We start from the raw sequence: 17,156 nt of genomic DNA on the forward strand, positions 1-17,156 counted from the left end.
AGAGAAATGGGGAGAGAGAAGGGGAGTTGGGGAGGGAACAAAGGAGTGAGAGGAGGGAAAGGGAAGATGGGGAGGAAGGGGAAATGGGGGAAGGGAAGGGGAAGATGGGAGGAGGAAAAGGGACTGGAAAGGGAATGATGGAGCATCACAGACTGGTGCAAGCTGGTGCCAGCAAACGACACGACCAAAGGCGACGTCCTGCAGACAGGTCAGTTATACCTGTTTCTGCTTTCTTATTACTCTATATTTTTAAATGCTACTTTGATTGGGCAGACTGGCTCCATGGTCAGCAGTCACAGAATGACACAGAGCCAAGCTGGACTGAACTGAACACTCCTGATCTGTTTCAAGGACTCTATGTTTGAAGTTTTATTCTGTGTGATATTTAGATTAGATCAGATTATGAGGACACACAGTCCTCTTTTATTGTCATTTAGTAATGCATGCATTAAGAAATGATACAATATTCCTCCGGTGTGATATCACAGAAACACAGGACAGACCAAGACTGAAAAACTGACAAAACCCACATAATTATAACATAAAGTTACAACAGTGCAACAATACCATAACTTGATGAAGAACAGGCCATGGGCACAGTAAAAAAAGTTAAAAGTCTCTTGAAAGTCCCACATCTCATGCAGACGGGACAAGGAAGAAAACTCTCCCTGCCATGCCCGACCACAGTCTGACTCTGAGTCGTCTGAAAACTTCGAGCCTCCGACCAGCCCTCCGACACTGAGCACTGAGCACCATCTCTGCCAAGCACTTCAACCCTGGCCCCGGCAACAGGCAACAAGCAAAGCCAAGGATTTGGGACCTTTCCCTCCGGAGATTCTCGATCGCACAGTAGCAGCGGCAGCGAACCGGGCATTTCAGAAGTTTCTCCAGATGTTCCTCCGTGCTTCTCACAGCTGCCTCCATCAAATCAGAATTGTGTGTAAGGGGGTTTCGTCTTTTATGTTACTGCATAGGCTGATTAAAATGGCTTCTTTGTTATGTTATACTTGGGAATGCTTCTTTGTTATGTTAAATGCTGAAAAAGTTCTTGCGCTAGCAGCTTGTTTTGGGTTAGGCTGTGATAAGATGTTACGAACCAATTGGGACAGTTGTTATGTTTTTGGTGTATCTGGAAGATTTGTCTGCGCGGGGTTTTGGGGCAGAAGGTGGGAGAGAGAGACAGAGGATGGACCAGGTGCTATGATGTCCGCTAACAGGGTCGGACCCTGAGCGGGGTGTTCGGCGAGGAGAGGAGACAGAGACGGACCCGTGTGGAGCGTCTGGTCGACCACCATTGTTGGTTCCAGGCAGCCACTCGGGGTGGTCCGAGGGGTCGCAGGGTGAAGAAGAAGGGTCCTGAGCTCCAACTGTTTGTGCACGAAGGGATTGAACTTTGATAAGTGTGGCGCCTTTTATTTTCCTTTTATATTTTATTCTCTATTAATTATATAGTTCCAGTAATATCTATAAACTGTAAATCATTTAATCGTATCTGGTGTATTGTCTGTTATTTGGGCAGGGTGGGGTACCTCACACAGCATCCACACAAACTTAATTACCCAGTTTGGCGGGTCCGAGGGCTGCTTCCCTAGATGACAGCGAGCCGAGCGACCCTGAGGCTGGCCGGGGGGCTACATGTGCACGGCCCCTATTTAACAAAGACGATATCATTTCACCAGAGGCTGCGCGCGCTGCGTCGCGCCTCCACCTTCTCCTCCCGCTTGTTTTCTGCCATTTGCATGATTTGTTTTTTTTGGGTGTTTGATGTTTTCATTGAACAAGTTCCATGATGTTTCCTTGTTTCGTGGCTGTCTGCGGGAGTTCGAATCCCAGGGTTGATTACTGTCTACGTACTTTGATAATAAATGTACTTCGAATCTTTGAATGCTGGTGGGACAGGTGGAGTGGGACTGAGGGAGAGAGGGCAGAGAGCAGGAAGGAGGAGGGGAGTGAGGGGGAGGGTGAGTGAGTGAGGGGAGAGGTGACAATGGAGGGGATGTGTGACCCTCACCTGATACTCGTAGAGTTGGGGTGGGTCCACGTGTAGATTTTTCACCGTCCCGTCACACCACTCCAGCTGCACCATGGCCTTCTGCAAACCAAACACTTTCGTCACCCCTGCTGACCCTCACCTTTCACCCCTGCCGACCCCTCACCCTAGATCCTTGCCCACCCCTCACCTTACACCCCCACTGATCCCTCACCTTACAGCCTCGCCACACACGAGGATGTCATGAGCAGAGCAAACACAAAAAGAGAAATAATGTATGAGATCATGAAAAGGCAACGTAACTTCATTGGACATGCGATTAGGAAAGAGGAGTTAGAATGCACGGTAATTATGGGAAAGATTGAAGGGAGGAAAGCAAGAGGAAGACAAAGACAAATGATGATGAAGACAGCAGCCAGAGAATTGGAAATGAATACCAATGAATTGATCCACTTGACCCGAAACAGGAGTGTGTGGGCCGTGGCAGTCAAAGCTCAAACTGGGCACGGCACCTGATGATGATGATGATAGAAAAATGGAGGCTATGTAGAAGGGAAGGGTTAGATTGATCTTGGAGTAGATTAAAAGGTTGGCATAACATCGTGGGCCAAAGGGCCTGTAGTGTTCTATGTTCTAATTACATAACGCTCTGGTCAGGCCACGTTTGGGGGACTGCATTCAGTTCTGGTCACACCACTACAGGAAGGATGTGGAGGGACTGGAGAGGGTGCAAAAGAGGTTTACCAGGATGCTAATATATACAGAGAGATTGGACCAACAGGGGTTGTTTTCTCTGGAACGGTGGAGAGGAGACCTGATAAAAGTTCATCCGATTATGAGACACACAGATAGAGTATTGAGTTAGAATCTTTTCTCCCCAGGATTAAAAATCTAATATTAGAGAGCATGCACTTACGGTGAGAGGGGATCAGTTCGAAGAAGATGTGGGACAAGATTTTTTTGACACTCACAGAGTGGTGGGCGACTGGAATGAGCTGCCCGGGGTGGTGTGAAGCGGCTCTGAGGCACGTATGTGTGCAGGGAAAGGAGGGATATGGACACTGTGTCATTAACTAGTTCAGCATGGTATTGTGGGCCAAAGGGCCTGTTTCTGAGCTTTGCTGTTCTAAGCAAGTACCTCGCCAGGGAATGGAGTGTGGATAGAACCAGCCTCGGTGGAGACCTCTTTGATGAACAAGAGGGACGGAGGGAGGCAGAAGTTGGGAGGTCCTGAGGACAAGGACCGGGGAGGGAGGTTGGAGTCAGAGGCCGGAAGCTGCCTGAAGGTGGGACCTACCTGATGCAGGGTGGAGGAGACGGTCTTGCGCAGGATGGGGACGAATGCCTCGCACTGGGAGAAGGCGTTTGGAGCCAAGACTTGGTACAGGCCCAGCTTCCTGGCTGGAGGAGAGAGGGGGAGGGGTCAGTGCACAGCAAGATCCAGGCAGGATGGGGCGATGAGTGTCACGCAGAGGCAGAGGTCAGCGAGGGCAGGTGTCACCAGAAGCAACAGTCATTATGCAAATTGCTGAAAGGTCACGGGGAGGGGTTCCTAGAAAAAAGGGGAAGGGTCACAGGGCAGAGGGTCTCTGAGGGAAAATACTAAATAGGACAGGGCCTCTGAGAAGAAAGGTCACTAGGAAATGGGGTCAATGAGGGCAAAGGTCACTGAATGGAAAAGTCAAGGGGATGAGTCACTGAAGGGAAAGGTCCCTGGAGCGTAGAAGAATGAGGGGAGATTTGATAGAGGTATATAAAATTATGATGGGTATAGATAGAGTGAATGCAAGCAGGCTTTTTCCACTGAGGCAAGGGGAGGAAAAAACCAGAGGACATGGGTTAAGAGTGAGGGGGGAAAAGTTTAAAGGGAACATTGGGGGGGGCTTCTTTACACAGAGAGTGGTGGGAGTATGGAATGAGCTGCCAGACGAGGTGGTAAATGCGAGTTCTTTTTTAACATTTAAGAATAAATTGGACAGATACATGGATGGGAGGTGTATGGAGGGATATGGTCCATGTGCAGGTCAGTGGGACTAGGCAGAAAATGGTTCGGCACAGCCAAGAAGGGCCAAAGGGCCTGCTTCTGTGCTGTAGTCTCTATGGTTCTATGGTCACTGAGCGGTAGATCAGGAGGAACAGGGTCACCGAGGGGATAGGTCAGAGGGTGGAGTGTGTTTAAGGAGAAAGGTCACCAGGGTAAAGTTCATGGGCTGAGGGGTCAGGAGGATGATGGCGATGGAGGCGCGAGAACGCAACACCTTTCAGTCCGCTGTGCTTCAGCCACTCAGCTGAGGTTCGAGGCAGGAGGCCAGGGGCCTCGATGGACAGCAGGCCCTCGTGGTTGGGTGGCCGGGGGAGGAACCAGGCCAGCGGCATCCCGGCAACTTCTGTCGACACCTAGGCTCGGAAGGGAGAGAGTGGGGTCAGAGGGCCTGGTGTTCGGAGGTCAGTACAGTTCCTGCCCCCTGACCCCACCAGAGTCCAGCTTCCCTAATGCTCCCCCATCATTCCCTCTGCTTTCACCTACCCTCTTCCCTATCCCTCCTCCCCCTCCCCAGGACTCTTCCCTCCCACCACGGCCATAGACTGCCCCTCACCGACAGCCCCTCCCTCCTGCACCGGACACCCTACCTCGGCAAGGATGGCGCCCACGGCCTGTCCGAGCAGACCCTCCTTCAGCTCCGCCACCGTCTCTAGCGCCTCGCCTGCTCTCTCCAGCTCCCGAGCCAGGTCTTCGAGGTCAGTGCCCCAGCACGCCTGCAGACAGGACACATGGACAAATGGCCGACTCCTGCTCCTGTTTCTATGTTCCAATGTTTCTTCCCATCTTCAGCAGGAATTTGAATATCTCTGTTAACTCCTCCCCACCCCCGAACACCCCCCATTCTGGCTTCTCCAACGATCCCTGACGCCAGGTCACTGGGCTGGCTGGCGTTCCTCTCCCCGTGGAGGCTGCTTGACCTCCCAACCATCTTCCCCAGTGTCCTGGTCCTGGCCCCTGGGTTTGGTCTTCATCCCAGGTCCCTCAGTGCCAGGAGGAAGGAATCAAATTGCCAAGGTACCAGTGGCCCCTGGACACCCCACACCTCCCCCAGCAACAGTAGCCAACTTCCAGAAAAGGGTGTGAAGGAGCTGGGAGCAAAGGGGGGGTGGCCACGTATGCTGGAGTGAGGGGGGGGGGCAGCATCGGATTACCTGACTTGCCAGGGTGTAGGAGTGGAAACGTCCTCCCAACATCTCTGCCAGTGATCTCAGCAACGCCTGGAGACAAGGAGCGAGAATCAGTCCTCAGCACATCCAAATCACCGCCCAGAAACAGGACCTTTGGCCCATCAGCTCTATGCCGACCCATCGAGCATCCTACACCAGCCAGTGGACGAATCAGACTAATTTTGTGTGGGTGAGCTGCGTGGGTTTCCTCCGGGTGCTCCAGTTTCCTCCCACAGTCCAAAGACGTACCGGTTAGTAGGGTAATTGGTCATTGTGAATTGTCCTGTGATTAGCTAGGGTTAAATCGGGGGTTACTGGGCCGGAATGGCCTGTTCCACGTTGTATTTCTAAATAAATGTAATAAAGATTTTCAGCATCCACAGCACCTCGGTGGTAAGAAGAGTACTGACCTCGCTTGGAAACCAGCGAACCACAGCTGGGGGAAGGAATTCTTCCGGGAAAAATTTGGGAAGGAAGGTGATCCCACTGTTTTGGGATCACTGAGCTGAGAGAACCCACTGGGCACACCTCACCCTCTCCTCCCCCAAGTCCCGCTGCCTCACCTGGGTCCTGTGATCGCTGCAGTCGAACGCCACCGTCTGGATGGGAAGGCTCCTCCCGAGCAGACACTGCTGCAGGTGATCCCACAAAATCTCCGCTGGCTGGTCAGGGCTGCGAGGGGAGGGGGACCTGTGTTTGTAGTGCGTCTTTCACCTGCTCATGTTAACCCCCCACCCCCCCCACCTTTCCCTGGCCCTCCCCCAGCACTGCCAGACCACACAGCGGTGAGTGCAGTCGCCCCCGGAGACCCAGGTTCGACCCTGAGCACCAACCCTGCCTTGAGTCCACGTGCCCGCCCTCGCCGAGGGGTCGGTGGCTGGAAAAGGGTGTGCAGCTTCAGGTGTCTGAGCATCAACGGTTTATAACGCATTTGTCAGACCGCACTTGGAATATCGCGGGCTGTTTTGGGCCCATTATCTAAGGAAGGATGTGCTGTCATTGCAGAGAGACCAGAAGAATTCACGGAAATTATTTGGGGAATGAAAGGGTTAATGCATGAGGAGCATTTGATGGCACTGGGCCTGAACTCGCTGGAGTTTCAAAGAATGAGGGGAATCCATTGAAACCTACTGAATATTGAAAGGCCTAGATAGAGTGGATGTGGAGAGGATGTTTCCTATTGTGGGGGAGTCTAGGGCCAGAGGGCACAGCCTCAGAATAGAGGAACATCCATTTAAAACAGAGATGGGGAGGAATTTGTTTAGCCACAGGGTGGTGAATCTGTGGAGGCCAAGCAATTGGGTGTATCTTAGGAGGATGTTGACAGCTTCTTGTTTAGTCAGGGCATCAAGTGTTACAGAGAGGAGTTAGGAGAATAGGGCTGAAAGGGGATCTGAGGTTCTGGGCAGAGCCCCAGGGTCCAGCCCAACTCTTACCAGGTCCCCAGGACGATCAGTAGAGCATCCAGCTGCCTCACTTTCAGCACCATGTTCAGAGCCTTCAGCAGATTGCAGCTTCCGCAGGGTTGGAGACCTTGAACCCACTGACGGGCTTCGTCCATCCTGTAAAGTGAAAATTAGCAGTCAGGCTGTAACGTATCGGCTAACCATGGACCAGCTGTAATGCACTGATCAGCAATGAATTAGTTCTAATGTGCTCAGTGGCCACTTCACGAGACACGCCTGTACACCTGTAAGGTTCAACGTGTCATGTGTTCAGAGGTCCTCTTCTGTTCTGGAACGTGTGGTTATTCGAGTTCCTGTCAGCTTGAACCAGTCTCAAAGTACATTTATCATCAAAGAATGTACAAATTACACAACCTTGAGATTTGCCTGCTTACAGGCAGCCACTAAGCAAGAAACCTGAAAGAACCCCTTTTAAAAAAGCAAGACCAACACCCAATGCAGATAAAAAAGAAAACATAAATTATTCCAATAATAAAAGCAAGTTCAGCCTTCCAAGTCCATGGGCCCAGAGCCTGGAGCCTGGAGCCTGGAGCCTGGAGGAGACCTGTAGCCTCGGTCTCAGTTCATCACACTGTGGGGCAGATCGCCACAAAGCTGGCAGACACGAGGGGCGTAGTGGCCAGGGCAGTGCCACAGCTTCAGCGCCACGGAGAGAGGAGTGATCATCGCGGGAGAGCGAGCGAGCGAGCGAAATCAACCTGATCCTCGCCTCCGGTCTTGACACCCTTCCTTCCCAGGCCGGTGATTAAATTGTCCAAACACCGGGTCGTGCCCCTTGGACCCTGCCACAGTGACACACCCTCGGCCTGGACTTTGCCATCCAGCCTGAAGACGTTCCCAACCCCTCTAAGTCGGCTCAGTGCTTAGAACGATCAACCTTGTACCCGGGTTAGATAGACGGGCATCGGAACCCCCCAGCCTCGATTCCTTACTGAAATACTCGCTCCATCTCCATCTCCAGCAGTGACACGATCTCAAACAGGTTACGCTCCAATGGTGCAGCACACCAGCATGGCTCATCGCTCGGCCATTCTCTCTCATTAACAAGGTGTTTTCCCCACAGAAACTGCTGCTCACTGGATGCTTTTTGTTTCTCGCACCATTCTTAGTAAATTCTAGATTGTTGTGCATGAAAATCCCAGGAGATCAGCAGTTTCCGAGATACTCAAACCTCCCTGTCTGGCACCAATAACCATTCCACAGTCAGAGCCACTTAGATCACATTTCTTCCCTGTTCTGATGTTTGATCTGAACAACAACTGAATCTCTTGACCATGTCTGCATGCTTTTATGCATTGAGTTGCTGCCACATGATTGGCTGATCAGATATTTGCATTAACGAGCAGCTGTTAATAACGAGAGGGCTGTCTAAGTTGCATGCCAACCTGGTCAATCTCTCCTATCCACTACATAATGTACTGGGGCACAGGAGTATATTCAGCCAGAGACTCATTCCACCGAGATGCAACACAGAGCGTCATAGGAAGTCATTCCTGCCTGTGGCCATCAAACTTTACAACTCCTCCCTTGGAGGGTCAGACACCCTGAGCCAATAGGCTGGTCCTGGACTTATTTCATAATTTACTGGCATAATTTACATATTACTATTTAACTATTTATGGTTCTATTACTATTTATTATTTATGGTGCAACTGTAACGAAAACCAATTTCCCCTCAAGATCAATAAAGTATGACTATGACTATGTGTACAGGTCTACCTAATAAAATGGCCACTGAGTGTAGTTTCGATGTACGTGTGATAAATAATCTTTGATAATTAACCCAATTCTGATTCTGTGTTCTGTAACCCAGAGGTGGAAGGTCTGAGACACCAGACACAAGTACTGGGTGGCTGGCGGTCGCAGAGGGACTTACGTGCGGACGTTGAGGTCACGAGCATTCTCCCACAGGGGGTAGAGGTCGCTGCCGAAGGCCAGGAGATAGATCTGTTTGGTGTCCCTCATCTGTTCCTCCAGCAGAGTCTGTCACACAAGACACAGGGGGTAGGCAGGGTCAGTTTATCGTGACGACAGAGAGGTGGATGCACAAAACCCGTGCCCATTCTGCACGCAGACGCCTTGCCCCCTCGAGCCAGGACACTAACCAGCAGAGCTCCCTGCAGCTGTTCCTGTCGACCAAGGCCGCAGTTGGCATCAGAGCAGTCCACCAGCACGCCCAGGTGCTTGCCTCTCACCAGGCCGAACACCTGGGGAGGAAGACAGCCGGTTAGAGCAGGGGACAGCAGCAACAACACAACTCACTACGTCACCACTCAGTCTTCTAACCTTGCTGGGTGTGAGAAACCCCATGGGGACGATTATAAATACGTGTGCTGTTCCTGGGTGACATCTATATTGCCCTGCACATCAGATTAGAGCCAATTCCAATTCCAATCAGGAAGAAAGCCGCCAGTGTCGGGACTTCATTAGGAGTTCTATGTCTCCAAAGACTTGCAAATTTCTACAGATGTACCATCGAGATTTGGGAACAGCTTCTTTCCAACTCTGATAAGACTGCTGAACGGATCCTGGCCCGGATCTGGGCCGTACCCTCCAAATATCCGGACCTGCCTCTCAGTTCTTTTGCACTACCTTCCTTTCCCTTTTCTATTTTCTATTTATGATTTATAATTTAAATTTTTAATATTTACTATCGATTTGTACTCCAGGGAGCACGAAGAGCAGAATCAAATATCGCTGAGATGATTGTACGCTCTAGTATCAATTGTTTGGCGACAATAATGTATAAAGTAAGTATAAAGTATTCTGACTGGTTGCATCACCTTCTGGTCTGGAGGCATCGATACACAGGATCTCCAGAGACTGCACAGGCTTGTAAACTCAGCCAGGTCCACCATGGGCACTAGCCGCCACCATCGAGGGCATCTTCGAGGGGTGATACCTCAAGAGGGTGGCATCTATCGTTAACCTCACCACCTGTGATATGGATGCACGGTAGTGTAGCATTTAGCATAACACTCTACAGCACCAGAAATCACAATCTGCATTGAGTTCCCTGAAGTAGTTTGTACGTTCTCCCCATGAGTACTTGCGATTCCTCCAGGCGCTCGGGTTACCTCCCACATCCCAAAGACGTACGGGTTCCGGTTAGGAAGGTTTGACACGTTATGCTGCTGCCAGAAGCATGGCGACACTTGCTGGCTGCCCCCGGCACGTATTTGGTCTGTGCTGGCCGCTGTCACAAACGGCGCATTTCACTATAACTTTCAATATTTCAATGCACTGTACATGTCACAACTAAAGCTAATCTTTGTCTTTTATGCTGTTCCTCATGACTACCCTCAGGGAGGAGGTGCAGGGGCCTGAAGACACACACACATTTTAGGAACAGCTTCTTCACCTTCACCGTAGGATCTCTGAATGGACAATGAACACTACGCCATTATTCCTTTTATTTTGTAATACTTACTCCTGTAAGTCGGAATAATGTTTACACCTGTATTATTACCACAAAACGATAAAGTTCATTGCATACAAGCCTGCTACAGCTTCCCAATCACCACAACGCTGGCAAACGTTCCAGTATTTTCTGAACAAGAACTCTGACTCTTTCAGCTCCGTGATGAAGAGTGAGGCTTTCGTTTGGGAATATTCGTTTCACGTGAGGGAGGCACGGCAATGCAGCGGTCAGTGCATCGCCCTACAGCGCCCACCAGACGGGTTCAATTCCTGCCGGTGCCTGTGAGGAGTCTCTACCTGCTCTCACCGTGACCCTGGGGGTTTCCTCACAGTGCTCTGGTTTCCTCCTACCGTAGGGGTTAGGGTTAGGAAGATCTGTGCAAACTATGTTGATACTGGAAGCATGTGACCCAAGGGATGCACCCAGAACACTTAGAGATACTCTTCACTGTGTATTTGAATGTACCGACAAAGCTAATCTTTAATCTTACTTTGGACGGGGTTCGGGGAGAGATGCAATAGAGTACAAATAGGATATTTTATTTAATGAAGTGAAAGAGTAACTGCTAGTGTAAGCGGGGGGGGGGTGCAGGAGGGGAGAGCTCTGATCTGAAACAACACACAGGAACGCTGTGATTCAAATTCCGCCAGACTCAGCAGATCCCTCACCCCGCAGAAGAGCAGGTAAAACACAAGCCGTGTACGATCCTGGGAACAGGACCACCCAGCTGGTTCACAGAGCTAGGACAAGCACAAAGGGCTGAATGGCCTCTTCTGCCTTCAGTCACTCCAATGCACAACCTCAGAGCACCAACCTTTTTGCTCCCTTCCCTCAGCCACTGGGTCCGTTTCTGACAGGCATCAACCATTCTGAAATATTAAGCCAAAGTTACATTCATTGGTAACTGTCTTTGACTACTGATTTAATTTTTTTATACTACTTATTGCACTTTATAGTATATTTTATATAGTATATTTTGCATGGTACTGCCTCTGCAAAAGAACATATTTTACAATATATCAGTGATAATAAACCTGATTTTGATTCTAAATCTGCTCTGCAACCTCTCTAAAGCCTCCAATCTTTCTGGCATTGCAGCGACCTGAAGTGGACACAAAACTCCGAACCTTAAGGCACAGGAGCAGACAGGCCATTCGGCCCATCGAGTCTGTCCACTATCCATCAGGTCTGATTTAATCCCATTCTCCTGCCTTCTCCCTGTAACCTTTCACATCCAGACTAATCAAGAACCTATCAATTTTCACTTTAAACATAGCCAATGACGGTCTCCATGGCAGTCTATGGCATTGAATTTCAGATTCACCAACCTCTGGCTAAAGAAATTCTTCCTCACCTCTGTTCTAAAGGGACGTCCCTCTATTCTGAAGCCTCTGGTCATAAACTCACCCACTGTAAGAAACATCCTCTCCACAGCCAATCTAGGTCTTTCAATATTCGATAAGTTTCAATAATAAGCCCCCCTCATTCTTCTAAACTCCAGCAAGTGCAGACCCAGAGCCATCAAATGGTCCTCATACATTAACCCTTCCACTCCTGGGACCATTCTCCTGAACCTCCTCTGGACCCTCTCCAATGTCAATACATTCTTTATTAAACGAGAAAATCTGTAGAAGTTGAAATCCAAGCAATACACACAAACTGCTGGAGGAACTCAGCAAGCCAGGCAGCAGAGTAAACTGTTGATATTTTGGACCGAGACCCTGCACTGATGAAGAGTCTCAGCCTGAAATGTCGACTGTTTACACCCTTTCTTAGATATGGGGCCCACAATACTCCAAGTGAGGCCTCACTAGTGCTTTATAAAGTCTCAACATTACATCCTTGCTGTTATATTCTAGTCCTCTCAGAATGAATGCTAACATCGCATTTGCCTTCCTCACCACAGACTCAGCCTGCAACTCCTGCACCAGAACCCCCAAGTCCCTTTGCACCTCAGGGTTTTGAATTTTCTCCCTGTTTGGAAAATAATCTATGCCTTTATTCCTTCTACCAAAGTGCACAACTGTACACAGCTGACATTGTATTCCATCTGACTTCCTTCCTGTGATACGGGGCCCATTATTCCTGTCCAGGTCGAGAGGAACGTGGGGAGAATGAGCACAGGAAAATAGGGTTGTTCAGACATGGAGCCGACAGGCTGAACGGCCTGCCACTGGAAGCAAGGAGGAGGAAAGTGACTTACTCTCGGACCCTGGATTCAAATCCGGCCACCAGGCCGAGGCTGACCTGCAGGTGTTTCACCTCGTTCTCATCCTTGCTCCTGCCGGGAATGGGAAAGGGTCGGAGTTAGAATGGAGAAACAGCAAACGCAGTTCCCGGAAAACTGGAACTGAATTTGGTTTATTCCTGGCACACGTAACACTGCTCGTGAAACTCAGGAGCAGAAATAGGCCATTTGGCCCATCATGGCTGAGTTACTATCCCTCTCAAACCCCACTCTCCTGCCTTCTCCCCGTAACCTTTGACACCCTAACTAATCAAGAACCTATCAACCTCCACTTTAAATATACCTAATGACTTGGCCTCCACAGCCTTCTGAGATACAATGAAAAGCTTGTTTTGCAGATCAGATCATTACATAGAGCACCGAGGCACAACAAGGTAAAAATAAAGTGTAACAGCTACAGAGAAAGCGCAGTGCGGGTAAACAGGTGAAAGGTTGTAATGAGAACCTCACTTTATAATAGGGATGAGGATAAATTTCTTCAGCCAGAGGATGGTGAATCTGTGGAATTCTTTGCCACAGGTGGCTGTGGGGGCCGCGTCATTGAGTGTACTTAATGCAGAGGTTGACAGGTTTTAGTCAGGGCATCAAAGACTACAGAGGAAAGGCAGGAGGAGAATGGAGTTGAGAGGGAAAATTAACCAGCCAGGACTGAATGGTGGAGTAGACTGGTCTAATTCTGCTCCTCTGTCTTACGGCCTTCCAACAGGGTAGATTGTGGGCTCAAATGTCCATTTTATTGCACTAGGGAGCCACTCAATAGTTTTACTAGAGCCGTCCTGGAGCCTGGTGGGATGTGTTTTGCCTGATGGGAGAGGGGAGAAGAGAGAATCTCCAGGGTGGGTGGGGGTCTGTGATTACACTGGCTGCTTTAGCGAGGCAGTGACGTGCGGTCAGATTCCTCGGAGGGGAGGCTGGTTTCCCTGACGTGCTGAGCTGTGTCCACAATGCCACGGTTCCTTGCAGTGCTGGGCAGAGCAGCTGCTGTATGTACCAAACCGTGACACATCCAGACAGAATCCTTTCCATGGGACATCGACAGAATTTGGTAAGGGCTGAACTGCTTCAGCCTCCTGATAAGTTCGAGGCTTTGGGCAACTTTCTTGGCTATGGTGTCTAAGACCTGGACCCCCAAGTCTCTTTGCACTACTCTGACCATGTAGATGTTCAGGAACGTGAAGCTCTCGACCCTGGTGGTGCCATGGTTGCGTAGCAGTCAGCATGACCCTATGACAGCCCGGGGCGTTTTGGAGTTTGGAGTTTGATTCCGGCGCTGATCTGTCCGTCCTCCCTGTGGGTTTCCCCTGGGTTCTCCGGTTTTCTCCCACAGTCCACAGACATATCGGGTAGGTTAACTGGTCACTGTAAATTGTTTTGTGATTAGGCTAGCATTAATCGTGGTTGTTGGGTTGCTGGGACGATGTGGCTCCAAGGCCCAGTGGGGCCCACTCCATGCTGTATTGCTAAATAACCAAATAACTCCTTCAGCCTCCACAGCGTTGGTGTAGACAGGAGCTTGTGTACTGCCCACTTTCTGAATTCAATAACCATCTCTTTTGTTTTGATGACATTGAGGAATGGACGTTGTCACGAAAACACAACATGACGTTCTCTATATCCTTCCTGTACTCTCATTCATGGCTATTCAAGATATGGCCCCCAGCCCCCCCCCACCCTGGACTCACGTGACGATGCTGCCCTGCGTCAGAAGGTCTCGGATGGTCAGCTTCTGGCTCTCCAGGCCGTGATTGGCCAACCACTCAGTGGAGGTCTGTGTGTCACTGGGGACCGCTGGTCCACTGGCTGCCTCCTGTTGGGGGGAGAGAGAGAGGGGTCCGTTGGAGAGGTGGTGACAGGAGAGGAGGGGAGGGGAAGGAGAGAGGTGGCGGAGGGGAGGGGCATTCGGAGTACTACAAGCAGTTTTGGGCCCTATATCTAGGAAAGGACAAGCCAGCGTTGGAGAGGGTGCAGATGAGATTTATGAGAGTGATCCCTGGAATGAAAGGGTTAACCTATTAGGAGCATTTGATGGCTCTGGGTCAGTACTCATTGGAGTTCAGAAGAATGAGGAGAGATCTCATTGAAACTATCTGAATATTGAAAGGCCTGGATTGAGTGGATGCGGAGAGGGTGTTTTCTATCGTGGGAGAGCCTAGGACCAGAGGGCACAGCCTCAGAATAGAAGGATGTTCCTTCAGAACAGAGGTGAGGAGGAATTTCTTTAGCCAGAATTGATGAATCTGCAGAATTTGTTGCCACAGACAGCTGTGGAGGCCAAGTCATTGGATATATTTAAAGTGGAGGTTGAGAGGTTTGGATTAGTCAGGGTGTCAAAGGTTACGGGGAGAAGGCAGGAAAATGTGATTGAGAGGGATAATAAATCAGCCATGGAATGGTGGCGCAGACTCGATGGGCCAAATGGCCTAATTCTGCTCCTATGTCTTATGATTTTCCCTAGGGAGGGATGAAGTGGGGTCCCACCACGTTGTGGAGGCAGGAAACCCTTTAATCAAATCAGATCCTATCCCTTGGGAGCTGGGCTCCAAAACTTCACCTCAAAGTTAAGCGCTTCCTCTCAGCCCGCTAAATCTGCAACATACCAACAGCTGGCTGGTCTGATTAACATGTGTGACCAGTAATGCATCGTCTGTTTCGACATCCTGCCACACCTTCCTCAGCTGCTGGGGACTTCTCTTCATCCTTGAAGTGCAACGAGAGAGTTGGTTATATTAACCCAAAATCTTTCACTCATCATCAAGGACGTCAGAGGTGTTGGAGTCGGTGTTTGCGTGACAGAAGACAAGCCATAATGTTGCACTGCGGTTTTCAGCAACATTTATGGAGTTGAACTATATTTTTTGTGAGACTGCATTTTACTGCTACCTTATATGTGCTTGTTATCTTATGTGTGCTATATGTGATTTGTGCTGTGTATGACTGTTGGTATTGTGTTTTGCACCTTGGCCCCAGAGTAACACTGTTTCGTTTGGCTGTATTCATGGGTATTTTTGTATGGTTGAATGACAATTAAACTTGAACTATGAACTTTGAAGGACCCCCACCACCCAGGTCATGCTCTTTTTTCGCTACCACCATCAGTACGGAGGTACAGGAGCCTCTGGTCCCCCACCACACAGTTAACTATCAGCTCCTGAACCAGCATGGATAACTTCACTCACCTCAATACTGAACCGATTCCACAACCTATCCTTTCACTTTCAAACACTCCCAAACACTCCACCACTCATGTTCTCAAGGTTTTTTTTGGCACAGTTTGTCTTCTTTAACATGTTAGTTGTTTGACCTACCTCCACCACTTGTGATTTTAGCTTAAAATCTTCTAGTTTTAGGCCAACGATCCCGAAAAAAGGCTGAACCCAGCCACATTATCTACGCTCTTGGTGGTTTTCTAAACCTCCATGAGGTCACTCACAGCCATTTCCATCATCGGAACAACAGTCCCAGCCTGTCCAGCCTCTCCTTGTCACAGGAGCCCTCAGCCCTGTCAACATTCCCCTGAATTAATTTCAGAACCCTCTCCAGCCTGTGCCTGTGATGATGCTACAAGTCAATGTTTCATTGCATGAGACCGTGAGACACAGGAGCAGAATCCGGCCATTCGGCCCATCGAGTCTGTTCCACTATTCCATCATGGCTGATTTATTCTTCCTCTCCACCTCATTCACCTGCCTTCTCCCGTAACCTTTTACGCTCTTACTAATAAAGAACCTATCAACCTCTGCTTTAAATACACTCAATGGCTTCATCCCCACAGCGTCCGTGGCAGTGAATTCCACAGATTCACCACCCTCTGAATAAGAAATTCCTCCTCTGTCCTTCTGTAGTAAATCCGCCATGACGAAATGGCGCAGCAGGCTCGATGGGCCAATGGCCTAATGATACCTCAATGTCTATGGGCTTATAATGAACCTGATTCCGTCTCACATCACCTTGCAGTAACCTCAGCTTCCCGACCCCGTGCTGGGCACTGAGGACAACATGAATTCATCCTCTCTACTGAACTCGATGACATTATTTCTAAGGGACTTACAATTCGCTCTGAAGGAACTGCTCATTGGCCAGGATACCGGTACGTTGGTTCATGCTGTCGGCACCTGTAGCTCCGACACGACCACCACCCGCTGCGGATCTGCACAAGGACAAATGAGTTGCAATGAAGTTCCTGCTTCGCGAAGGTAAAGACTATTTTCAAAGCGAAGAGATTATTCCCCTTCTCTCATGACCCCAGTACTTTCACTACAGACCTTCTTGTAGCCCCCGGTGCGCGCTGATTGACAGCTCCCGGGTCCCCAGATGGTCGGATGATTGACAGCTCCCGGGCCCCAGATGGTCGGATGATTGACAGCTCCCGGGTCCCCAGATGGTCGGATGATTGACAGCTCCCGGGTCCCCAGATGGTCGGATGATTGACAGCTCCCGGGCCCGGATTCCAGCCTGCAGACTCGGCGGCTCGTTTCCCCCCACCGGCTCCGTGTTGTTTCTCGGTTACTACTGGAGATGGGAGAGTTCACTCTCAGCAAGTTGGTTAATCCCCCTTTCGGAAGGGTGAGGGGAAAACGCGACCACGACCGGAGACGGGTGCATTACAGCCTAATCATTTCAAACAAAAAAAACAACAAATGCAAGCAATACAGATCTGCAATTTATTAAATAGTTTGAGTTAGATTGCGTGGTATAGTCCAAACTTTGCCTGAAGTTGTGACGAATTGTAACCTAGCAACTCAAGTAAACTGGAGTCAGCCAATCGCTAGCCAGCGTCCGAAACTCCTGTGAACAATATTCAAAATTGTTTAATATCATTTC

The 17,156-nt window shown here is 49.7% G+C and overlaps 1 protein-coding gene across 1 annotated transcript in view; it reads right to left on the reverse strand.

Moving 5' to 3' along the window:
- The window catches only part of vwa3a (von Willebrand factor A domain containing 3A), a 60,651-nt gene extending 43,742 nt beyond the window's left edge, over positions 1–16,909 (reverse strand). The window contains 15 exon segments of the mRNA XM_072267322.1: positions 2,012–2,092; positions 3,288–3,391; positions 4,249–4,387; positions 4,622–4,747; positions 5,186–5,251; positions 5,764–5,872; positions 6,637–6,762; positions 8,543–8,649; positions 8,772–8,873; positions 10,902–10,956; positions 12,291–12,368; positions 14,018–14,142; positions 14,933–15,032; positions 16,384–16,482; positions 16,598–16,909. Of these exon segments, the coding sequence (XP_072123423.1) occupies positions 2,012–2,092; positions 3,288–3,391; positions 4,249–4,387; positions 4,622–4,747; positions 5,186–5,251; positions 5,764–5,872; positions 6,637–6,762; positions 8,543–8,649; positions 8,772–8,873; positions 10,902–10,956; positions 12,291–12,368; positions 14,018–14,142; positions 14,933–15,032; positions 16,384–16,436 (1,371 nt within the window). The 5' untranslated portion in view covers positions 16,437–16,482; positions 16,598–16,909.
- Between the last annotated feature and the right edge of the window lie 247 nt (positions 16,910–17,156).

This window comes from Mobula birostris, chromosome 9 (genome assembly GCF_030028105.1).
Source record: "Mobula birostris isolate sMobBir1 chromosome 9, sMobBir1.hap1, whole genome shotgun sequence".
In the NCBI taxonomy this organism is placed as follows: domain Eukaryota; kingdom Metazoa; phylum Chordata; class Chondrichthyes; order Myliobatiformes; family Myliobatidae; genus Mobula; species Mobula birostris.